Source organism: Paramormyrops kingsleyae, chromosome 9 (genome assembly GCF_048594095.1).
Source record: "Paramormyrops kingsleyae isolate MSU_618 chromosome 9, PKINGS_0.4, whole genome shotgun sequence".
In the NCBI taxonomy this organism is placed as follows: Eukaryota; Metazoa; Chordata; class Actinopteri; order Osteoglossiformes; family Mormyridae; genus Paramormyrops; species Paramormyrops kingsleyae.
The window spans coordinates 30,049,497-30,075,079 of NC_132805.1; the positions used below are offsets into that span (position 1 = coordinate 30,049,497).

The 25,583-nt window shown below is 39.8% G+C and overlaps 1 protein-coding gene across 1 annotated transcript; it reads left to right on the forward strand.

The window, feature by feature from the left end:
• Positions 1–2,798: 2,798 nt before the first annotated feature.
• Positions 2,799–7,248, forward strand: irx2a (iroquois homeobox 2a). Its single transcript, XM_023810151.2, has 5 exons — positions 2,799–3,272; positions 4,351–4,753; positions 5,024–5,722; positions 6,161–6,224; positions 6,626–7,248. Exons 1-4 carry the CDS (start codon positions 3,036–3,038, stop codon positions 6,208–6,210), a joined length of 1,389 nt encoding a protein of 462 aa, XP_023665919.1. The 5' UTR covers positions 2,799–3,035; the 3' UTR covers positions 6,211–6,224; positions 6,626–7,248.
• Positions 7,249–25,583: the final 18,335 nt, after the last annotated feature.

A 25,583-nucleotide genomic window follows, 5' to 3' on the forward strand; every position in this document is an offset into this window, starting at 1 on the left:
AAAGAATCACACATGAAAAAAAAGAAATTAAAGAAACCCCATACAACGTAAAATGGCTCGTTTCGATAAGTATAGTAATCGCGTGTTTTACAACACAAGTATTAATTTCGACTGACTCTGTCATCAAAGTTGTCAGTTATTACGATTCAAGAAGTGCTTCTGAGTTGATTCAGTCCCAAGCAGCAAATCTTTGTCTTTGGGACGCCGTTTGATGGGACTGTGTGAACAACCCGGCTTCCGGGCCAAGCAGAGCGACTTGCCGTCCGCCCGCGGGACACCGCACTCTCCGCCGGACGGGAGCTCCGCGGCGTCGCGCTGCCCTTTTATTGCATTTTGAATCGTTTTCGCTACCATCATGACGGATTCTAGCAGAAATGGTTACATTTAACAAGCACAAGTCGATCAAAGTGATCCTATTATTATTATTATTAGTAGTAGTAGTAGTAGGAGGGGCAGCCTAGTAGCGGTGATGAAACAGTGCAAACCTATATGTGGGAAAAAAAGAAAATCTCACGTACATCTAAATGGAAGAGTCACTTGGGTGACTTACAGGAATTATACATATTTAGCTGTGTTTGTTTGGACTGGAATATCACACGGGCCGAAACTTAACCCGGGTGTGCGCTGACGGGCGGCTGACATTGAAGCTTTGTCCAGACAGTCGGTGCTGGGGGGCTGGTGGGGCTGGTGTTTCTCCGGTCGAGTTGGAGGATAGAGGAGACACTGCCCTCTGCTGTGCGCGTTGGCGGACCCGAGGCGCCCGGTCTGTCGCTGCTCACGCTCCGGCCGCACATTGTTTACCGAACCTTTAGACAAATATGAAATGCGCAGAGGATTCCTGCACATGCACCTGTCTTATGTTACTGTTAAATTAATTTTCAACATCCATTATCTGAAGGTGGCGGTGTGCGTCCCAAAACCCATAATTTACAATAATATTTATATAGCGATATTTATGGCTAGGCGCAGCCTGCCTATTCAAAATAGTTCCAAACGTGTATTCAAACTAGAAATAACAGTACCTGTAGATTACTCAAGTTCATTTGAAATGCAGAACGGACATTAAAAATGTGTGGCGGGTTATATTAGGTCCTCGTTATTTTTTAAGAGTAATACAAAAAAAGTTATCTGAAATTAAACAGCTGCTTTTATATACTCTAATGGTGCTTTAATAGCAGCCCGATTGACAAAACAGCAATGAATTACATTTTTTGAAAGTTATATACTGTTTAATTTAGAATGTATTAATCAGCATAACCATGCTAAATTAAAGTTTTGAGAAAATAGCGTTACAGTTGGAAGTAAGCAACACAATACACCAAGGCCTGGATCTACATTGTAATTCTATGAGTGGTAAATATTTTTTGTAAATGTGAAATAATGCATTTTAAATCGCATCAGATCGCATTTCACCATCGCAGTGTCCTGGTTTTAACGATATTAAGAAATTATCTATCTATCTATCTATCTATCTATCTATCTATCTATCTATATATATATATATATACACACACACACACACAAATTAATACCCTCATTAAAGAATATAATACTAATGTTTTTGTTGTTGTGTCGAAACGCAGCACTGTAGCCGCTGTCTCGATACGCAGTATTGGCAACGTGTCACATATGGCATTTATTGAAAATAATATACACACACAGTCATGTCATAAACTTGCATTACGCTACCTGCGCAATTAGTATTGTCCAGGAAAAATGCGCAGAGTATGTCCAGCCGTCCCAGAATAAATCTGGTCTATTTTTCTTTCAGTTTTTATAACGCTAAGCAGACAGACTGTTGTCCAGTCTGAACTTGAATTATTGTAGTCCATATATGTTTGGTAGTTGAGTGATGGCATGTGTTAGTGATAACACGTCGAATAAAACCGTACCTCTATAAATTCAAGACATTTAAACCGGACTCTGCACAAGGTGCAGAGGAAGATATAAAGTGTATTTATACTAAAATTCCCCTGCAAATGATTGTCCGTCTTTTAAGTGGTACTACATTTTAACAAACCATTAGCAGCTGTGTATCTGTAAGACAAAATACAGATTCGCGTACTCATATTATTACATCATTTACTAGTAACCTATAACTGACAAATGCTCCAAGTAAAGCTGTATTGTTGTTCAGCATACGACCTGACATGGCACCTAATAAAGATGTCGTGCTTTTTCTGACGATCTCAGTGTGATTATTTCACAGAGTACTTTGAGGATCCGTAGTTCCGAGTGCGCCAGGTCCATTGAACTTGCAGCCACTGAGGCTAAATCCCAAAGGCGCAAAATGTGCGCTACGTGCGAGGCGAACACCGCCAACAGGCCGCTGGGCGCACTGCTCTGCGCGGAACCGCCGTCGTGCTCGTTTATGGAAACTTTAATTCTGCCACTAAGACTACTCCAACAGCAATGAAAAAAATATATACATAAATAGATTTATTAATTTGTTTAAGTTACCCGTGCAGAATAAATTCTTTGACGCATTATTCCTGCAATTATATCCACAAACAAGAGGTACAACTCTGCATTACAGGAAGTACTTACATCGCTGTTATACGTTTCATATTTTTATACAATTATGGTAATCGCGAAATAAGACACAATATTTCAGAACAATATTAAGCAGAAATGGAGAGAGCGGAGAAGCGAGCGCTCCCGCGTATCCTGCCTACTTTTCATCAGTTTTGTTTCTGGGTGCCTCATTCACATGGCGATGGGCGGGGATGGGATATTCAGATGAGCTGGATTGACAGCTCCTGTTTTCCAATGCTCACAGAAACCCAAGCACTCCTTCCTTTAACTCCTCACTCCATGCTTCTGAGTACTAAAAAACATCGGGCAGGCGCTAGGGGATCCGGACGGTGCCTCTATGCAGGCGCTGTGCTGAGCTGCTGCGGCTGGCCTTTTTTTTTTTCCTTTTTTTTTTTTTTTTTTTAAAGTTTACCTCGCTGAACTGATATCTTTTGAGTCGCGTTTCTTTATTTTTTAGGGAGCAAAGGCAGAGACACACACACGCACACACAGGCACGGCGATGTCGTATCCTCAGGGTTACCTCTACCAGCCCCCAGGCTCTTTGGCTCTGTACTCGTGCCCGGCTTATGGGGCTTCGGCACTGGCTGCTCCGAGGAGTGAGGAATTGGCGAGATCTTCGTCTGGATCAGCCTTCAGCCCTTATCCAGGATCGGCTGCTTTTACGGCTTCGGCTGGTGGCTTTTCAAATCCGCTGTCGTACCCCGCAGACCATTCCACGGGTTTCCCGTCCTATATGGTAAGAAACATTTCCCTGGTTATTTTGTCTTTAGCACTGTTCTTTATCTCAAAAACAAATGCAGCTAGTAAGTTTTTTCGTGTCCAAAATAGTTGCGATTATACTACCGATCTCAAATTGGCACCCCACGTAAACAGACAAGTAAGTCGATAAAAAAAACAATATCTGCTGACGTTTTCTTTAATGAAAGCAGCCGTCTGCCCTTGATAAACGATTAAGCAATTTGCCGTAGGTCACACGCAGCCTATAAAATTTTAAACATTCACAGCAATGCTCTTTAACTATCGGGTCAACTATGGGCTGGGATTTGTAACTTACACAGAAATGTGATTTTATTTACCAGTTCGGGTTAGTTGAAATGTGATTGACAGAGACTAACTGACCGTGCACATTTGCAGTGTGTGAGACTAGATGTTATAACCATATATTACCCGACATTTGTTTAGGCCTAAATAATGATAATTGGGTATATTATTAAGATTAAATATACACAACATATATACACGCACAGACAGGAAAAACATTAGAACCGACGTACTAGTATTGTTAGGTTACTGGCCTAAGAGCTTCTGAACAATTACTTGAAACCACTGGATCAATAATACTGTAAAGACGTTAACATATTCTAATTTTGGGGGGGTTATCTGAATGGGACTGCGTCACATGTGAAGTTAAACAAGCACAATTTAAACGTTAAAAAGGTGAATTAAAATGCTAATGATGTGACACTTAAAGCAGTTGACAAAGGTGCACATCCACTGATTTGCAAATTGGATTTGTAATGCTTTAGTGAAGCGATATGCTAAATGACGTCTCTTTTTCTGACAACAGAAAGGCACGGGACAACAAATATTTACGTAGTAACTGCTGGAATCAGTAGTTTTTCCACATTTATTACAAATACATGGGTCTATTTTAACGCTCACTGCAATGATATATGTGTTGTATAATATGCATAAAATAATGCTGCCGTGTGTATTCCCATATATAATACATTATGTAGTTCAAAATATTTTCTAAAAAATAAACAAGACATTAGGAGACTTATTGCTAATTGCGTGCTACGTTTATTTTGCAGGGTTCTCCGTACGACCCACACACAACTGGCATGGCAGGGGCAATTAGTTACCATCCATATGGAAGTCCTGGATACCCGTACCAGCTTAACGACCCGGCTTACCGGAAAAACGCGACGAGAGACGCGACCGCCACCCTCAAAGCCTGGCTGCAGGAGCACAGGAAAAACCCTTACCCCACCAAAGGGGAGAAGATCATGCTGGCTATAATCACTAAGATGACCCTAACTCAAGTCTCCACCTGGTTCGCCAATGCCAGGAGAAGACTGAAGAAGGAGAACAAGATGACATGGGCGCCTCGGAATAAAAGCGAAGACGAGGATGAGGACGAGGGGGATGGTGAACGGAAGGAGGATCGGGCGGACAAACAATTCGACAACAGCGAAACTTCGGCTGAGGATGAAGGTAAATAAGGGCCGCGTCACAGCGATTATCTCGGTAGCACCAGATTAAATCGATTAACGTTTATTTATCGATCAATTTATGTGCAAGACCCGAGGCTCAGACAAAGAACCCTAATTAATATTATAATACAGTTTGGTTGTAAAGTGGGCGGATTTTTGCGCCTGCGTTTTGAAGTGTAGTTATGCATCCTTATCTTATCGTATATGTATTTATTACTGATTTATTACATATGTACAGTTTATGTTTTAAAGAACTTATTCTTTCTTTAAGGTATTAGTTTGCACGTTGATACTCTCACAGACCATTCTTGCTCTGCGGAATCCGACGGGGAAAAGGTGGCTTGCAGGACTGGGCAGACGGTTTGTGAGCCTGGAGCAGATACTAAGGACAAATGCGAGGATGACGATCAAGATACAGAGAACGACGGGGCCCCGCGAGGCGTCTCACCCCAGCCGGTGACCTCGTCGCCGCTGACGGGGACGGAGGCCCCGCTTTTAAACCACAGCCACGAGGACTCGACCAGAACCAGTAGCAAAGCAAGCCTCGAAAGCAGAGTCCCTTCAGGTCAACAGAATCAACCCATCAAACCCAAACTGTGGTCTTTAGCAGAGATTGCCACTTCGGACCAGAAGCAGCACCTGGGACAAAACTGCCCTTCAGCCCTTCTGTCAACGACATCGGCAGCGTCCCCGGCCAGCACCGTTTATCCTGCCTCGTCCATGTTGGCAAGGCCTATTTATTACACGTCTCCGTTTTACACTAATTATACAAACTATGGCAACTTCAGCCCTTTGCAAAGCCAAGGAATCCTGCGGTACAATTCAGCCGCCGTGACTGCTAACGAGGGGCTCGCCCAGACTGTACTCAGCACGGGCCCCCTGCACAAACAGGCCAATGAATCCCCGCTAAAAAGTAACGCAAACCAGCTCGAGCACCACTTCAGACCCTCTAACTTAGAACCCAAGAAAGGTAGGTAATAAAGTATATCTGCTATTATAAATATAAATTACATCAGTGTAATTTTTATATTTATATATAGTCCTACTGTATATTACAATGTTTACGCAAAGCCCTTATTGATTTTTTTTACAAGTAAACAATGTAAAAATTAATACGTACGATTATATGTACATTGTAAGGAATGGAAAAGTGCGTGATACGAAATTGTATTTTAATTTCACAGAATATAATACGATTTAACGAATTTTCAGGACCGGAAACGTTTGGGCAACGCCTGTGGTTTATTTAATCCTTGTTGTTGTAATCTTTATAAATTGTTTTGCAACCTTGTATATACAGATAATAACAAAATTAAATATTGACAACTAATAATATGCAAGACCACAATTTGGGAGTTAGCGGGATAGATAAATGGTTTAACTCAACTGGGGGTTGTATTTTTGACAGACGCCATTGACGCGCGCGCAGTAGAAGCCCAACCATACCTCTCAAGTTAAAAAAGATTGCGCAAGTAAGTTACTTGTTAGAATTTGGTTTTAATAATAAATAATAAAATATAGTTTTTATTTTTTGGTGTTGCTTTGTTGTAGTCTGTCTGTGGAGCAGATGTATGTGTATTTTGCATCAATTTTATCTTCATTTAGTAATGTAGAGGCCATTTCAATTAGGCGAACTATTGCCTCGATCTTGATGTTCTAAGTGTCCGTGAAATTATTTGTTCAATCCAATGAATTATTGCTCACGATTTGATTTATTTTCTGTTTTTTTTCTTTTCTTTTCTTTTTAAATGTTTGTGCTGTATAAAAGAAATTGTGGCAAAATGACTGTAGTGTAAAACGTATAATTTACTGTTTTCTTGTTCGAGTCTGTGAAATTTCGGTTGATTTTGGGTTTTGTTTCCTTGGTTCACAGGTAGGTGTCACAATTGCTTTGAAAAAAAGCGAGCAAGCCATCATTTCTTCATCGTTTTAAACGAAACTATTATTTATACTGGATTCAGCCCTGAGCTGTAGGCGGTGACTACAGCGTGTTATAGATTGATAGTGAATAGACAAAAATACTTAAATAAGAATGAAATTTAAAAATCATCGTTTAATTTCACTTCAATTTTAAAGGAATGTGCATTTGTTGGTGAAGTAGATTTCCCAATGTATGTGAATTTGGAAAAAAGTTATTTCTCAGGATTCTATATTGCTTCATTGCCACGGTATATATTGTATACTATAGGTGTGAAAATAGTTAGCATTAAGTAACATTTTGTAAAGATGTATCATGCAGAAGAAATGAGACTGATTAACTTGGACTTAAAGTGGAATACATTTGATATTTATTTTTGTAACGATGGCAAAAGCCCATAATTTATGCAAGTTGTATTGCAATGGAATCTGAATATTGTTTTGTAAATAAATAATGACTGGATTTTTATTTGAAATGTTATAGAACGTTACACAATCTTTGTTGGTTGTTAACAGAAATACTTTTACTAATTTATATCGGTGATTGTAAATAAAACAGGCTGGTATATACTGGCAAAATTGTGCTCTTCATTACTTAAAGAGTCAAAATAAAATTAACCTGTAGTAGTTTATAAGAATTTTTCCAAATCAGTTTAATTTGCAGGCGAAATACCAACCACCATGTGCGTCCTTAAGAATATTTCACCGACGTGACTGTAACGCGTGAAAATCGATATTCGGAAAATGTCTTATCAACTCCAAGAACGAGATCGGAACGAAAAGTAGGACAATCAAGTGGGATTTAAATTTTATCAATAAATTTTTTAACGTAGCTTGATTTTTGTTGTGTTTTGAGCTTATGTTGCAGACCTTGCGGTAAAGTGTATTAGGAGACGTCAGACGACGCACCTCGGGTCTCATAAAGGAACTGTGGCGATACTTCACATTTCCATGTCATAGCCGCTTTGCTTTTGATTAATTCATCTGCTGCGAGATCATTATTCGATCCCGGTGGAGTTATACGCCATTACTTTAGAGCCGAATAAACACTCTGCTTTAATTTTGAGTCATGCACTTTTTTTTAAACCAAATGTAACATAAATACGGAAATCTAATGATGTATTTTTAAGCTTTGAGTATTTATCGACCCTTCTGGATTGATAACCAAATATCAGTGTAGGATTAACAATGTTGTTGACGCTTTTTTTTTTAGAATCGTAACTAACTTATTGTTCTCGTTGGTATTTTAAACAAGCGCCAAACGTTTTCTAAAAATGCGAAACTCAAACACCAATTAAAGTGTGGCAATATATTTTAAATATTTCTACGGAATAATTAAAATTATACTCATGCTACTCTTATAATGTATGCAGATATAACCGCGTTTTTGAGTTGTAAAACTGCTCAATTTTCTGTGCTTTAAGGCACAGCCTAAATGCATGCGAACTTTTTGCTGCTACAGATGACATTGATTATAAATGGGACATAAGTGTTTTACTAGAATAACATTTCTAGAATTTAGAAGAGAATGGGCTTATATTGAATTCAGTTTGTTTAAGTAATGTGCTAAATTAGTACTAAGTTGTCCTTGGGGCATTCGGCGCCCTTAAACTTCTCTTCAAAGGTCTAACATCTTTGTATTTGACCATTTCGCGAGAAAAGACAAACAGTCCCATCATGGTTCCGAAAGGTTTCATTAGAGCTGATTTATTGCAATTTAAGCTTTAATCCCAGGTGGGGTCCCGGGGGACCTACTCCTGTTGTCAAACACAACCAGAGGCGGTTTTTACTTTAGGTTACCCACCGATTGTGCCTTTTTCTCTGCTTTCTTCAAATGTCAACATTTGTTCTCAATAAAAAGTGTTATTGTTTCTGTAAAACAGCTCACCCGCTGCCTTTGAAAACATGAAAAGAACTTCACCCACCTTTTTTTGATTGGAAGCAGAGGCCGGTGAAACTCAAGACCCGCGTATGACAAACAAAACCTGATCGCTAAAGGTGTGGATCACGGAATTCATGGAGGGTGAATATGTCATTATAGCTAGATTGCTGCCGCATGCAGTGTGGCTCTGGACAAGTACACTAATACTGCTTTTCTCACGCGATATGCCCACCGACCGCAAGTGGTCAATGCTACGTTTATCACGGCCATCTCGGATATAGCACTAGTCTTATTATTGAATTCGATTTTTTTGATCATATTCACGCCATGGATTATATATCATTAAATGATGAATTAATGCAAGAACCGTTCAATTAAAGTCTTCATTCTTAATTTACTCAACATTTTAAACCCGCTATAAACTTAGCGTATATGGCATGCTGATGTTCTATAGGTAACCTTAGAAAAGTTTTAATATACCAATATAACATAGATAGAGATTCATAAGAAACAATAAAACAGTAACTTTTGTTCAGGTATCGCGTGGTTCAGAGTTTATGCATTATTATTATTATTATTATTATTATTATTATTATTATTATTATTACAAAATCGAAATTTCAATTACATTTTCCTCAAAAAGGTGGTAATACGCTGTATTCAATCTTTCAAAAAGCTAAATTGTGAAACGCCTGTGGTAGCCTAATGCAGTTATTGAAAATCGAAATACTTCATTTTGAACTTGTGTGTAAGAGGATAAAACATTTAAAAGATGTTTTTAACAACCCTAGCAACATTTTGTCAAGATGGTTGTCTGTTTTGTAAAATGTTTTCATATTTGATCATACCCTACAAAGATTTAAGTTCAAATAATAAATGTGGTGTTTGTATGGTTATATGTTTTCATAATGTTTGATTACATCAGAAAAACAATTAATGAATTAAGGGACACGTAATTGAGTCGTCAAGTGAATACTTATCACATTTGTAAACACATAGCATTTGGGTTTTCTCCTTGTAACATTTATTTTCTCTTATTTGGTTTTACAACTTAAGTTTGATCGTAAATAATGATTGTGCAAAAAAGGGAAAAATTACGAACAAATCGAGTACAGATGGGTTTAATAAAACACATCAAAGCAGCGAGGATTTTTCAAAGTAAACCCAAGGTAGAACCCCTCATAAATGTGCCAGAAGATATAGTCAGTCTTCCTGATGATCAAGGAAAAGGAGCAGGCAAAACCGATTTCCACCTATGACGTTTGTTAAAACCAGAATCCAAATAGGGTCATTAAGATTTTTCAGGGTAGTTAGGGGTCACGTTTGGGAGATAGAACAAATATTCATGTTTCGGTGTTTTCGTTTTTAGTTCCCGTATCTGGCGTCTTACCGAAAAGAAGTGAGATACAGATGAAATTGCACAAACGAGTTGAAAAGATCGGGGGAGAAGTATGAACAGAAACAGGACGAATTCGTACTTTGCGTGCAGACATGCTCAGAAATCTTAACAAGAGAGTATAGTTGAAGCAGTGCATTCCCGTTCAAATGAAACCTGCCTGTGTGTACCTACGTATGCCTTATACTGACATACCGTGCAGCGACACTTTGCAAGAAGGGCAAACCAGCGATGCATGTACTTTGAGGTAAACATGTATATGACCAGGTGAAGCCTATATGGCTAATGGGGACCAAAGCTCGTGGCATTTGCAGATGTCATTTACTATGTTATTGATTATCCAAATAATATGAAATGGTCTTTAAGCTTAATTTGCATCATGATGCTTAAACCAGCACTGTGTACAAAAGATAGTTATAACTGCACAACCTATAACGAAATATGAATAATAATGACTAAATTGTATGTGCTATTGCAAAGTTTACATATTATAGAAATATCTCACCATACCTTCACACCATCATGGGCATTTATTGTAATGTAATCATTTGAGGAGATATTTGAGATTTGGTTGATCATGGAAGTTTCTTACTTGTTGATGGTACAATGTTCTGAGGGAGAACAGTGTAGACCTGCTCATTACGGCTGTAAACTGTTCCATACCATTAGACTTGACTGAAGTCAGACCAACTTTCTGTTTGTTCTCTTCCTAAGATCTTTTTTTTTTTTTTCATTGCACGTTACATTTCTGTCATGTTTTGCAGGCGAACACGATATCCCCAAAAGAACGCAGAGAGAGAGAGAGCGAGAGAGACAGAAAGGACTCCTGACAGCAGCCATTAGTTAAGAAACACAATGAGTAAACTACATGCACAGGAGAATCGGGATTAATTAAGATTCTCTTTAGCGGCCCTGAATGGAATGTTAATGTGGCTTTGCTTCAGCTGCAAGTGAGAGCGGATCCAGGAGAGTAAGGCCTGAATTTTAAAGGGCATGTTCTGATGATAGCATCTCTCACTCGCTATACCTCTTCCTGAAGTCTGTTACAAAGTCATCAGCTCAAATTTCTTTAGTGATTCTTTGCTGGCTTTCTTTAGTCAAAGTCTGTATCTACCTTCCCTTGAGTAGCTGCCTGTAGTCTCGTGAAGGCAATACTCTCAGAGGGGATAAGTGGCGTATTACCCCGTTATCGCTGCCTCCGAGAGTCTGCTGGTGCCCGCTTCTGGGACAAAATATAGCACAAATTCAACGCTAAGATTAGAATCCTCAACCCAAATCCAAGGGGGATCCTTGACCCTTTGAAGTTTTGAATGGTTTGCTTACATAGAAGTTTACACGATTAAATCGGGTTGTCGTGGAACTCGACAAGGCGAGTTTAATCACCATGCTCTGCCCAGTATGACGAACTACAAATCCCAAGATCTCTTTAACCTCAACTGCAAGGTCTCATTAACACAATGAGCCGTTCTGGTAATGTTTCCTTATTTACCTGAAATATGACACGCTGTTGTACCTTCCAGTTATTTAGCAGATGCTTTTGTCAAAAGTGAAACACATTTTTTTTTTTTTGTGCAAAAACAGGCTCAAACAGCCCCTGAACCAATTAGGGACTAAGGGCCTTGAATAGGGCCTAAATGGTGACATCACTCTGCCAACACTGGGATTCAAACCGGCGACCTTCCAGTCACAGTCGCAGCATCCTAATGCACTGAGCTTTTGTAGTATAGTTCCCCAATATCAGCGCTGCTCTCATCGGCATTGCTTATTTTACACGACGCGTTTCAGAGGGATTCCCACCTAGCTCAGCGGTAAATGCAGTGTTACTAAGTGCAGGCCGATGGTCCACACTAACAGGGAAGTCTAAACCGTAACTCCTAGCGCTGTGAAATTTACATCTGAGGTGGTGAAGCGCACCTGCTGTCTTTTGGCGGTGGGAGGGGGCCTGTCAGGTTTCCGGTAGTCGGCGGGGGCAGAGAAACACCTCACGTTCTTTCCTTAAATTTCTTCCGTGACCTCCAATGTGTGAAGGAAGTGAGCAGGAGCTGCAGATATGAGGAGATCTGGGGGGAAGAAAACTTTTACAGGGCATGTCTGAGAACAAAAGATCAGGAACAAGTGTGTGTATATATAAATAAAATATATATATAAAATATATTCTCAGTGGAATATCACCAGTCAGGGGTCACATTTGTACAGAGAGCTGAGCTCAGAAAGATACACCAGCCTCTAGTTGTTAACCTCAGTAACACGTTTCACTGGCTTATGCTCTTTGATTATACAGTAGTTTCAGTTTCAAAGTTTTGTTCGTAACTTACACAGTTATACTGAGTACAGTGTGCAGTGAAATGCATGGATGCTGAGCTCCAGACTATGGAAAAAAGTCTGAGAGCCAAGACAGAGACAAGACATTTTGTATTACAGACATTAGGTATTAAATATAATCACGAATATCTATGGTGTGCATATAATGAAAGGGTGCTTTTGATTAGATGATTTAATCCTTGGGTCATCCACTCTAAACATTTAATGAGAAATAACAGTGACCATCCCTCAGAAATTCATAGTTTTTGGCCATTCACCCATCTTCCTTTCCGATCACTGATCCTGGTCCAGGTTGGGGGGGGGGGCTGGAGTCCATCCCAGGCAGTGTAGAGCACAAGGCAGGGGTGCAGCTCAAGATTAGATACCAGTCCATCACATGACACACACACACGCACATGTAGGGTATACATATCCTTATGGGGACCGCACATTAATTTCAATGGGAAAAATGCTAACGCTAACTATGACAACCTTAACCCACATCCTGCCCTAACCATAACCATAAGTAACCAAACACAATACAAGAGTTTTTGCATTTTTAGTTTTTTCATAGCAGTCACCGATTTTTATAAAATAGAGTTTTCCCTTATGGGGACCAGGAAACTGGTCCCCATAAGGGAAAAAAATGGATATTTATCACGTTATGGGGACATTATGTCCCCATAAGGATAGGTAAACCCGCTCACACACACACACCCACAATGGACACAGACAAACCATACCACCCACATAGTTGACGTCCTCGATGTATTTTGGATCTACGATCAAGCCTATGGAATGCCGCAACGGGTGGATCTACTGCTATGAGCAGATCATGCTGGTCGATGCACGTCTGGAGCCCTTGGTGAGCTTGCTGGGGGTGGTGGGGGGGGTTCTAAGTTGGTGCCCCCCTCAGAGGATGGTTGCCCGGCACTATGAGCAGACACACTCTCTCCTTTTTTTTCAGGCCACATCCCTAAACGAGTCCCACAATGCAGCTCCCATTTGTCTACATTGCATCTTGGCCCTTTGCGTTTGGAAAAGGTCTCGCTATTCACCAGGCACATTTGCTAATTAATACTGACATTCTTAAACCAGGCTCCGGCCTGCAGTTCAGGTGTTTGTTTTTCAGTTGCATTAACAGAATTCCGAGCAGCTCAGCAGCGCCCCCTGAGGCATGAGCTAGTGACTGCACCGTGTCATCGGGTTCCCACAGCAAGTTTACTCTGCTTCAACTTACCGCTTCCTGGTGGAGTTTGGAAATACAGCCGCGGAAAAGAATGAAGAGACCGAAGCACAATTTTTGTTTAGATCATTTCTCGATTTATGGGTCTGCGTCAGTGAATAATATATATTTTTCCTGCAAACTGCAGCCTGGTTCTTCCCTGCTTCTCATTAATGAAGGGCTTCTTCTTTGCTTTAAGGAACCTCAGTCCTGCTTCTAGGAGGCTGATACAAACTATCCTAGCAGTGCACGTCACACCTGCACTTAATGTTTCCCATTCCTTTTGAAGGTCACTTGATGTCATCCTCTGATTCATAAGAAACTGTCTTAGAAATGTTGAACCTGAAAGCATGCTGCTGCTCAGTGTAGCTTCTGCCAGCAGAACCACAATTAAACCATTTAAAAATGCAGATTTGTTTAAAAATATAGAGTGGTCGCTTAATCTTTTACATGGCTGTATAGCAGATTAACAGAAAAACAACTTTAATAATAGAATTATTAACTTATATATCACTACTATTATGTATCATTATAATAGTACAAAAATGATTTCACCCTCTGTAAATTCTCTGTATATTATTATTATTATTACTTTTTATTGAAACACCAACAGCCAAAGACATAGAGAAATCCTACATGGAAATTATACTGAAGACAGTGGACTGTGAGATTTGCTCAAAAGAGTCAATAATGTGTCGCCCTAAAGACAAACTTTCCTTCAGTATTTTTAAGTACAACTTCTGCTTGCCTTTGCTATGTGTTGACAAAAGTACTACCAGCTAATTGTACAGGGATTACTCTATGTTTAAAATATCTTTCTGTAGTACTTCTAAAGGAGTTACGTTGTGTATTGCAAATGGTAGCCTATTACACCACAGGAAACTTAGAGACATCTGGCTGGGTACTTTGTGGAGCACCTAAACAGGATCCAGACGAAAAGAAACATCTGAAATAAGATGTAAATAAAAGAAGACTTGTCTCTGAGCCACCACTCAACTTTTGATCTATACTTGTAAATTGGAAACATATGACTTTTGGGGTGCACGAGATAGTACTCTATAGATCCAGAAAAATAATTATGGTCAAACTCTGATTCCTCTCACAGTCCAAATGCCAAACTAGGCCTCAACTTTCAGGTAAAACTATTACGGTAATCACTTGACATCCCCACAATCTAACCTGCTTTAATCAGTCTTTAATAGAGTGTTGTTTTGTTTGTTTTGTTTTGTTTTGTAAATTTAGCAGACGCTTTTGTCTAAAGCAACGCATAAGTGTGGCAAATGACACATTACAAACATACTGCGATGAGGAGTGAACTAGGCGTGAGGGCAGCTGCACTGAGACTCCAGTGAAGGCCCAGGAACGAGTGTGAGCAGCATTAGACTGAGAGCAACATGACAGCTTTCAAGCAAAGCAAGAACCTAGTAAGAGAAATATACAAATCAGCAGAAAGGGCAACACCAAGAGCAGCCAGCGAACAGGGAGTGGTGTAGGCTAGTAGAGGTATATAGACTTTTGCACCTTGCTACATATATGATCATTGCACCTTACTCAAGATAGTAATTGTGGCACTATTATTTTAATGATTTCTTATTTATTCCATTGTACTGTCTGTTTCAGTACTAGTACTATGTGCTGCTCTGTGTACAATGAGAATAAAGTTGGCTTTGACTTTGACTTGAAACAAAGAAAGCAGAAGAAAAGCATTACTTCACTCTGCAAATATACCCGAAGCTGGCAGAGTTATCAGTCAGACTGCTGGCGTGTTCCAGGGTCCCTGTCTGGGCCTCCTGAATCATCCAGGGGTTTCCGCCCCATTTGCGGTGCTTCTGACATAAAATAAGCATAGCTGGAGACAAGCAAACAAACAAAGCAAAAACTATACATCAGCAGTCTTACAGATTAAGCTAAAGGTCATTCTCCAGTACAAGAGGCAACTTATTGTCTGCTGTTATTTCTGTATCATACGTAATATATGGGCCTATAATATTTGATATTATAACATTTATAATATTTCAGTCAGAAGTTTAAATAAAATAACTATGTTCTAAGAGGAACATTAAACCTAATAACTGTATCACCCGGGAGTGTAAATCAAGTTTATTACATAATATTTTCGTATAATGTACACTTTATATACTATAAAGTCAGATAGACTTTTACAAAAATGGGTTGCTTTCCAACAGACTACATGTTATTAAAATAGTTCAGTTAGGTAAATATACTTACAATGTTAATATGATGAATGTTTGTCCCCCAATAATAAACCTCCATCCATCCATCCATCCATACATTCCGATGCAGGGTTTCGGGGTCTGGAGCCTATCCTGGCAGCAACAAGCATAAGGCAAGGAATAAAACAGGACGGGGCGCCAGCCTGGGATGATGGTTAATCCCTCAGAATGTATTTTATTGTGAATAATAAAGGAGCTCAGATCTTTGTTTTCTCTTGACAGCGTTAATTGCCGCACAATAAAATTAATTGCAGGAAAACGTTACTATGACTGACTCATTTAGACTGATCCTGGGTCTGTCTTAAAAGCGTCAGAGAAGTTTCTGTACCTGACAGATTCATGTAGACTATGTGAAGTGAAGTATGGGGGCAGCTTCCTGGGTACCAGTGTATCCTCATCAGCAGGACCTGGTGGGTCAGATCCCTTTTCTCTGTGTGTAGAGTTTGCAGATTGAAATGAAACTTTGCCATTTGTGCAAGCAGAAGTACAGGAATGTGTTAGTTTTTGCATTTACTATCCTGCCCTTGCTGAAGACTTGCACACATGTACAGGTACGAGTAAAGCTTAGTGCCTGAGCGCAGTGTCTACCATGCTGGAGTACAGTGAATGTTAGTGATGGCCCAGTGTCGTCCTGGCACCCAATCCAGGGAGTCCCCTGCCTTGTGACGTGCTGCTTGGGGTGAGCTTCAGGCTTCCTGCTGCCACGTCGGGGATAAGAGGTTATGGACGGTCTGACATGCGCGTGACACTCTTAGGTTAAGCATGTTTGCAGAAAGCATGCTGAAGCTGGAGGAGTGAAAGCCACTGAGATGACGGTCAACAAGCACTTTATTGCCTATAACTGCTATTAACCAATTTGAACCGATAAGACATTTTCGCTTGAGTAAGGGTCACTGCAATCACACTTTTTGGGGTCTTTGTTGCACCAGTACGATAGTGATCAATCCTTTCTGTAGCTCCTCCCAGTCCTTAAACACATGTCATCGCCACTTTTGGGTATTGAGCTGTAATATAGCATTACACACTGATATCAAAGAAATCAAGTTTAAAAAGTAAAATAAATAAATGAATGAATAGGATAGATAGACATGATGAAAAGTGCTCTGAAATTCAGTGAGGAATTTTGAGAATGAGAAATGCACACCGAAGAATTGTCCTATTTCGAAAGCATATCAGACGTGTCATGCTGTAACTCACACTGCAGGTCACTCACCGCAGCTAAAGGTTACAGTGCTTTTTGTACAACAGACGCCACTCAAATTAAAGGTGCATTTCAAAAACATTGTGTAGCGTAGGGAACAGATACGGTTCATACAAGCAGTTATGTGGTGCTGTTTTCCCCCTTATCTAGGTATTGGACACACCTAATAAAGAGACTAACTTCACTGGCACCTTCTGTGATAGGGAGAGTCCCGTCTCGGTCGGTGGCAACAGCAGGGGAGTCGGTGTAAAGCACAGCATCGACACTGTAAATGTGCTTGGAACCCAGACTGACACCAAGCCTGACCAATGGAGTGATCATGCATCTTGGATGGGATGGCAGACGTATGTAATGTGTGTAATGTGACACAGGGAAGAAGGAGTGAAGAGGGGCGTTGGTGAGGTTTTGGGGGGTGTAACTCCCCCCCACCCAACAGTGACAGTGTTCGCCACCACGCATTTCCATCAGGCCCCCAGGTTTTGGGGGCCCCCTGTTGGCCACAAACAGTCACTACACTAAGAGGGGCAGAAGTGACTTTTTGAGTGGGACCATTGAAATAATAAACCCGCCCTGAATACAATGAGGGAATGTGTGGTCTGGTCTGCCTGGAACAAAAGTGTCTTTATCGTTAGCAAAATGACTGCAGGTGAAAGAGAAGCACTTAACCCTGTCAATGCCCCACCCCCTTTCTTACAGTTAAGTTACAGTTAAGACTATAAATAGATTTAACATATAACTATGCAAAACCTGGACTTTTTTTTCCAGGGTAAAGCAATATTAAACCTCCTGGATGCAAAGCTAATACCTTTCGCCAACAATCCCTACCAAATTCATGTCAGTGTAGCTGTAACTTATTAATGTAAGAATTAATAGAATAGAAATCCCATTTCAGGTACAGACAACTATATACATGTTGCTGTAGGCCATGATACTGCTTTCAGTCCATATCTATACTGTTACCATTCTGTTTATCCTAAATGTTAATACTGTTATTTGCCTTGTGCACATATAAGTAAACACACTTCAAATCGTGCCCTAAACAGGGCTGGGAAACTACATTTTTCAGCCAAGCACAATTTCCTGGACGATCTTTCCTTGCTGTCTCGACCGGGAATATTAGCTTCATTTCACTTAATGGCCGGACCCGATGGCAGAGACCGCGATTCATTAACGCCGCTCAAGAAATCGAGGCCAGCTGTTTCCCGTCGCTTGGCCGTGGACGAGGTGGCGAAAGGCGGGAAACTTAATCCGCAGCGATGCTCAGCCGTGCTCAGCGCAGTTCAGCCAAGTAATTACACTCCTCACTTCTTGAGGGCCGTTGATCTGATGGCAAGAAAAAGTAGCTTTGCTGCTTGCCTTCACAGGAACGACCAAATTATATTCCTTAATGGCTACTTTTCAACATGCATTACCATTTTTATTTAAAATTTTAATAAAAAGAAAACAAGAGGAATGCGATATTTATCTTCAGATAATGCTGATGCATGTTGACGCTTTGGATTAATTAATTGTACTTCAAAAGAACGCTACTGGGTGTGGGTGACTAAATTATTAATTGCTCTTTCTTTTTTCTCAGGCATATACATTGTTTCGTGTTTGTTTTCTGCATAAATTTGATGTTATACTGAATCAGAGTAGGTAACAAAGGCGGAGATGTTTGAAAAGGGATTAAAGTCGCAAGTGTATTCACGTCTGTTTGTTGTATTCATGTGATAAAATATTGACTCAGTGGTTTAACTAGAATTATCAGTTGTGGTCAAAAACAGGATTTTAGGCTTAGGCTTCTGCTTTACAAATTATTACAGATGTTTTTTTTTTGAAGCCCTGCCATTGTAAACAAACACAAGAATAACAAAACATGATTAGTTCTATTATCTGCAGAAGTTGCAGGTACTAAGTATCAAGTTCATTCATGTTTGTATCCTTAGGTTGGTTATCCATCCGTAATCTTTATCTACAAGTACTTTAGACAATTGAAATGCTGAATTAGAATGTATACAGAGACAGAAAGAACAGAATTTAGACTGTCACTGTCTTTGTAAATAAATGAAATAATGTATTTTAAAAATTAACGATTTGTGAGTTTTATTTTTCATGGTGTCCCTTAAAAGCGATACATATATTGTGTTTATTTATGCTAATAATATTAAATTGACAACAGGAGAACTTAACTGACGTCTTCCTCCGTGTCTGACATCAGAACACAACTAGCTGAGAGAAAGGGCTTTTCCCTGAATGATTGATGCTGGTGAGATTGTTCATGTTTTGTGTGTCAATGCACACACATGTTTTTAATCAAAGCGGTTAACCGATGAGATCACATGGCAATGCCATGCATTGACTCCTGCTAAATAAAACTGATTCTTTGGTAAATGAAAAGAAATACGACTGATACATATGTAACATTTAGCCTGTATCTCAGAGTTTGCTATTAAATGCATGACAGAAAAGCATTGCTCAAGTCTAGATAATATTCTCACCAAAAACCTAAATTCCTGTCTTTTACTGCCCCCTCTGTACTACAGGTGAAAGTGAAATTATTTGTTGTAATCTTAAACCATTTTGAAGTGTATTTAAAATGCATTAAAAAGTATTGTTAGTTGTGTGTAATATTTTACTATTAACACATGATGTTGTCACCCAAAACAATGCATTAAATTAAAGAAGATCGATAATAATGAGTATGATCTGTCGATTTCTAATATTATGATATTCATTATATGATTTAGTCTATTAAAAACATTTGAAGACTTTAAGTATGAACATTTACTGGGAATTCAATTTTCATGGAAAATAATGAAGAATTCATTAGCCAAAAGTATGCCAAAAAGTACCAGTGTTAATAAGCATACAATCAGTGCTGTTTATATATTTTTTTAAATGACTCATCATATGAATAAACATTAATATGACGACCAAAGATGTCATAAGTGAGTATGTTTGTTTGTATGGAAATTAACCTTGGCAGCATGTAACAGTTTATCTATGTACTGCACGTTCCAGCCATTTATCCTGGTCAGGGTTGCGTGGCTGGGGACACATGGGGAGGGGGTGGGGGGGGATGGCTGAGGCAGGGACACATACTGGACAGGATGCCAGTCTCTTACAGGGCACACCCTCACACACATACACGCAGCTCATACTCTCCGTTCATTTCTATGGGCATGACCCTAATCCGACATGACGACCTTAACCCCTACCCAGCCCTAACCTTAACCATAAGTCACCTAATAAAATACAAGACTTTTGGCATTTTTGGTTTTGATTTCAGTCACAGATTTTTATACAAAAAGGCTTTGAGTTGGCCCTGCACCCTGGGTTATTCTCCTCCTTGACTGTGCCTTTAGCCTCTGCCATAGGCTCTGGATGCCAGTGACCCTCTATAGGACAAGCAGGAATAGAAAACGGATGGATGGATGGATGGATCAATTTCTCCTAGGGCACTTAACGAGATTTGATGCTGGCATCGGTGGGCCAGCTCTTATGAGTATCTGAGTACTTTGGCTTGCGAGTACTTTTTGGGATTTTGAATACACAAATTTGAACAGCAGCTTCTTACCAGAAACACAAAGTGATGCACAGTCATCTACCACTAGCATGACATCAATGCATGAGAACTATGCACCCTTGTCTGGCTTAGATAAATAATGGCAAACATATGGAAAAACCCATAAATGTCCCTATACAGCACTCTAGACCTCGAGAAGAATGTTTGTAGAATATGTAGCCTACACCTGGACTGGGCATGCATGCTAGTAATGTCTATTCATTATTTTATTCCATTTATTTATTTAAACAGAAAATTCTGGAAGTTACGGTCAATACCATGCAAGCCTTGATATCAATTTCACCTACCACCAATTTCCATATTATTATTAGGATTGTTGTTCACCTTTTTAATCCCGATCTTATTGCATCATATCATTTATTGAACGCCAGCGGTTAAAGACGGGTTGCCAGGAATTATTCCCTGCATTCTAATATTTGTAGCTGTGCTACTCTTGGCCTCAGTCCCGTACACCAGTTAGGACACGCCAGTCAGGCCCAGTCTGCACTCAGCACTGCCCCAGATAATCAATTCTTCCTTCCGTGTTCCTTAACACACCTTTTAACACCAGATGTGTTCAATTATCACCATAAAGAGCTCAACATATATGGCCGTTTCCCAAAAGCCAGATAGTACCAGTACAGTAGGTGAACAGATTGTTTAACAAAGTGTCCTGTTACTGTCAGCAGCTAGTGAAAATAAAACACTGCCATTTTACTCACTATCGGTGCCTCATATAATGCATAATACCTCCCGGGGACAAGAAGAAATATGTGTGGGAAAACTTTAATTAAAAGCTTGTCAGTACAATTTTATCTGAGTGACATCACCTGACTGTAATCTCTTTACCCGCCTTTGTTGTTGGGAAGGTAGCAGGTAGTGCTCTTGTTTTGCCGAAAGCAAACAATTCAGACTTAGCTGGTGCAGTGGAGTGAGGTAATGTGCCAATAAAGTTCAATCAGGTTTATTTTCTGCTCTCGGTGTTTGTAATGTTCTAATTAGCAAGCAAGGTCAAATAATGCAGGTGTCTTACTCAGTATTAGAAATGTATTATGAGTTGAGATATTAATTTAGGCGTGATTTTTTATTTCAACTCAACTCCTCCAGCTATACTGCCACCCTAACATTCCAAAGTCAGTTTTGTCAAGCAGACAGTTACGGTGCTACAATGCAGTGCTGGCAGAATGACAAAGCCGATGTTTTTTTTTTTTTTATTTCTTGTGCATTTTGACAAGGAATGGAATTCGGTATGACTCTCCTTTCAGCAAAATAAATAAAGCAGAATATAATTAATTAGCATGCCTTCCAAAAGCCGCCTGACAACATTGACATATGTAAGTCACAAAGCATCATTGTCCTTGCCTTGTTATTGTGGTGGTGAATTGCAGCACAACTATGAAAATTAAGTGCAGGGTTTACTGTCCTTTGTGATGAGTCTGAGAAACGATAAATATGAAGTATGTGGCTTCTTGGTCTCGGTCGGAAACAATGCCCATCTCTTAAAAGAAAGCCCATCCCCCACCCCCCATTTTCAACAAGAAACAATCTGAACTGAAGCGGATGGTTGATGACACTACTACTACTACTACTACTACTACTAATAGTAGTAGTAGCATTAGTATTGTTGTTGTTGTTTTAAGTAACATGTGACATGTGACGTTAGGTGTATGAGATTTAACATGTGCTGCACCAGAAGGATGTCTTTAGAATCCACAAAGAACACCGGCTTGTCACTAATTGTTCAGTGGATCATTTTACTGTAACAAAGAAATATGTCACCGTATTTTTTCCTCATTCTTCAGAATTTCAGCGTCATTACTCTTGAATGCCCCATTAACTGCAGGTTGGTCACGTATCCTCAGACAAGTCTTTACAAAGAAGAAAATAAGCCTTCCTTATTTTACGGTGGATTTTGTGCCATAAATTCATATTGTACTGTGGCATACACTCATATTTCACTGATGTGTTAACACGTATACGATTACAGATGTTACACTCATTTTTTTTAAATTGTTTTATTTTTTTAAAAACAGATTTTTAATAACGACATGTCATATCCTAAGCAGAGTAGCTTTTCAGTACAGAAGCATTCTTAATAAACTAACAATGAAATAAATAAGTCAGGAGAACCCAGTAAGAAACAATGCCGATCCAGTGGTGTAATGCCTGCCATATCTGGGCTCTGAAGCACTTAAGTGCTGTACAGATGCAGGACTCGAAATAGCCGTTAAATCCTCTCCTTTAAGTCGCATCTCCACAGCAGAGCCCTCCAACCTCCACCCAGGCTGGGAATTACTCTGCAGCATCCGCAGGCACTCGGTGGGAACACAGAGTTTTAAGTAGCCAAAGTATGTCTGGGGGGGGGCATTAGGTATCTCGCTGTCACTAACTGGCCCTTGTCCTTGTAAACCAAGCTTCCGTCACACAGGGCCAGCCTGGGCTTTGATGTCTGAGACTGACACATGCTTCAGATGCATGCACACTCAGTGCCTCTTAGGATGAAGATCAGTATGCTAAGCTAAGAAGAATGCCAAATGCTAAGCATGAGGCTAAATCTTTCACACGTGCGTGATACATCCATGTGCCTATGCTGCAATGCACACATTGAATGAGTAGTAATAGCCGAAAATGCTAAATGCTAAAAAATATATCGTTATAAGAACCCATACGTGATACAGCTATCTGTGCGGCCACTGACAGGCAAGAATTCACCTGGGAATAAGATATAATTTAGCAAACTGAACTTAACGTGACTTCTAAGCAAAAAGTTTGCGAGTCGTGAGAGTGAACTTGCTGTTGTACCCTAGAGCTGGGTTTTTCAACTAAGGGAGCTAATTGAAGACCCGGTTTATCATTTTTAGCTCCAAGCAGGGAGGGATGCCCCCTAGAATATTTGTCATAATTACTCTATTATTCTGACATTTTATAAGTTTACGATATGTTTCTTCCCTGGGGGGTGGGGGACTGTTATGGGCCACGGGTAGAAAACCTCCTGCTCTAGATCGAATGTGAATTTCTCACACACCGGGGTAAGAATCGTACAAAATCTCTAAATATTACAGAGAGCAAAAAAGTGAAATTTACTCTGATACTGTTTACGTTCGTGGAGTCACACACCGTGAATGTTCAACTGTTCAGCCATGCATCAAGACACTCATCTGACATTAAAAGAATGGAATATTTTGCAACCTCAAATTGGCTTAACCAACCAGGAAGACAACATGCTACAGACTCTGCAGCGTAGTCAGCAGGAAAAATGCTGATGAGGAGAGGAGTCTCCTGTGGTGTCTTGCTCACATGCCAAATCACAATGAGACGGAATCGGACTGAGCAGCTCCCCTTTGTTCCCTTACGCTTGTTTTATCTTTGTTTATTTATGTTTTTTTTTTTTTTTGTTGAATCTTTTTTAATGTAATGATTGTGATGTGGTGAGGAAAAAAATAAAACAAAGCAATGATACTCATCAAAAGCAATGGTACAACATGATAGTCATAGTATATATTTTTTTGTCCCAACAATAAATCTTTCAGATTTGACTACTAAATGAAGTTTCGTTATGCATTATGGAAACACCTGGGTGGTAATTTACAGTCACCTTGGTTTCAGTGGACATGCCTGAATGTCTGGTTCTGGAGGTGATATCCTGTTTATGTTTTATGACCTCAAGGAAATATTTTTCAGTTTTTTTTTGTTCGATTTTCATGCACAAATTGCATAAAATACACTGAGCGTAAGCATATTGAATCTTCAACAAAAGGTGTTACAATATGGATGCTAAAAAACATAAATTTCAGGTGGTTGAAATTGATAGTTCGAAATTCTTTTAATTTCAGACTGAGTGTCTCTCTCAGTAATATTGCAGCACAATCTTTCTAGCAAAGTGAAGTGGAATGTATGCAAACAGATAGCACATAAAAAATAAGACGAATGTACAAGCTCTCAGAACATTTTGTTTGGTGTGAAGGTGTAGAAAAGCTTTGACAGGCATGTAGGGTGTGGTATGAGCCCTTGGGCTGTATTGCAATGTTACACCATCTGTAATGAAACAATTCAGACCTGTCCCAGAACTGTTCTTCCTGGTGCTTTAACCTCTTTGTAACTTCTGGTCACATCTCGGATCCTTTCCATTACCCGTCACCGCATAGCAAGATTTAGGTTCAAGAGCGTCACACGCAAATAAAAATGGTACTTAGTTAAACATACTCTTTAGAATTCACTTCCTCTAAATCCATTGGCTGTTTTTGACTGTTAGCATCAGTTGACAGTCAAGGTCTGCTTTGCGATATTCTCAGAATAGCTATATTCTCATTACAAAGTAGGAAGCCAGTCTACTTTGACTCTGAGTTTATCCAAGAACAGGTTGATTAAACCGTGGTAACTCGCACGGCAAATGAGAGCAGCACCTGGTGCGTACCACTGAAATGTGCCTTTGGGGGAATTCAGACCAGTTTACGCGTTATCTTGAAGAAAGGGAAAGGTCTTTGTGAGACACGATGACTTTCATCCAGAGTTATTAAGAGCATTCTTGACCACAATTCATTTTGACAAATCACTGCTGAGGGTATTAGGATAGTTTGATTGTGTCTAACACAGCTTCATACTTTTCACATGATAACCTCCCACCTTCAAGCCTCCGTAGGATATTTGATGGAAAGATAAGACCAGATGGCAAGGATACATTTCACAGGAAATTTTGAGAAAATTCTTCAGGCTATAACTGAAACATAAAAAGGATATGGGAGGAGTTGTTCTCACTTGTGTCTTGTAAAACTGTCATTCATAATAAAAGCACAAATAAACCTACTTTTAAGTGGTACCTGATTGTTTCGCATTGCCAGATACACTATCCTCAATAGAATGCTACAAAACAGCCATTCAGATATCCGGTAAAGTATCAGGCACAAGATATATCCAAATGTATCCTGTTGCATTGCAATGGAAGTTAGTGGATTCCATATTAAGGAGGGACTCTGTGAAATTCATACTACTTTGTACAAGCCAATGTAAGTCAAGTAGCAGTGCCCCCTCAGGCCCCCTCTATGCTTCTAGGTCGACAGGGTTATGTCCTCAAACCCCCACTGGGAAGCAGGTGCATTAAGCAAAAGTTAGGTGTGGAAGCTGAAGTCCT

Excerpts from the sequence above, each read along its gene's own strand:
- irx2a (XM_023810151.2), top strand. The coding sequence starts at position 3,036 with ATGTCGTATCCTCAGGGTTACCTCTACCAGCCCCCAGGCTCTTTGGCT. Across the intron at positions 3,273-4,350 it reads CGGGTTTCCCGTCCTATATG|GGTTCTCCGTACGACCCACA; the intron begins GTAAGAAACATT and ends TTTATTTTGCAG. Across the intron at positions 4,754-5,023 it reads AACTTCGGCTGAGGATGAAG|GTATTAGTTTGCACGTTGAT; the intron begins GTAAATAAGGGC and ends TCTTTCTTTAAG.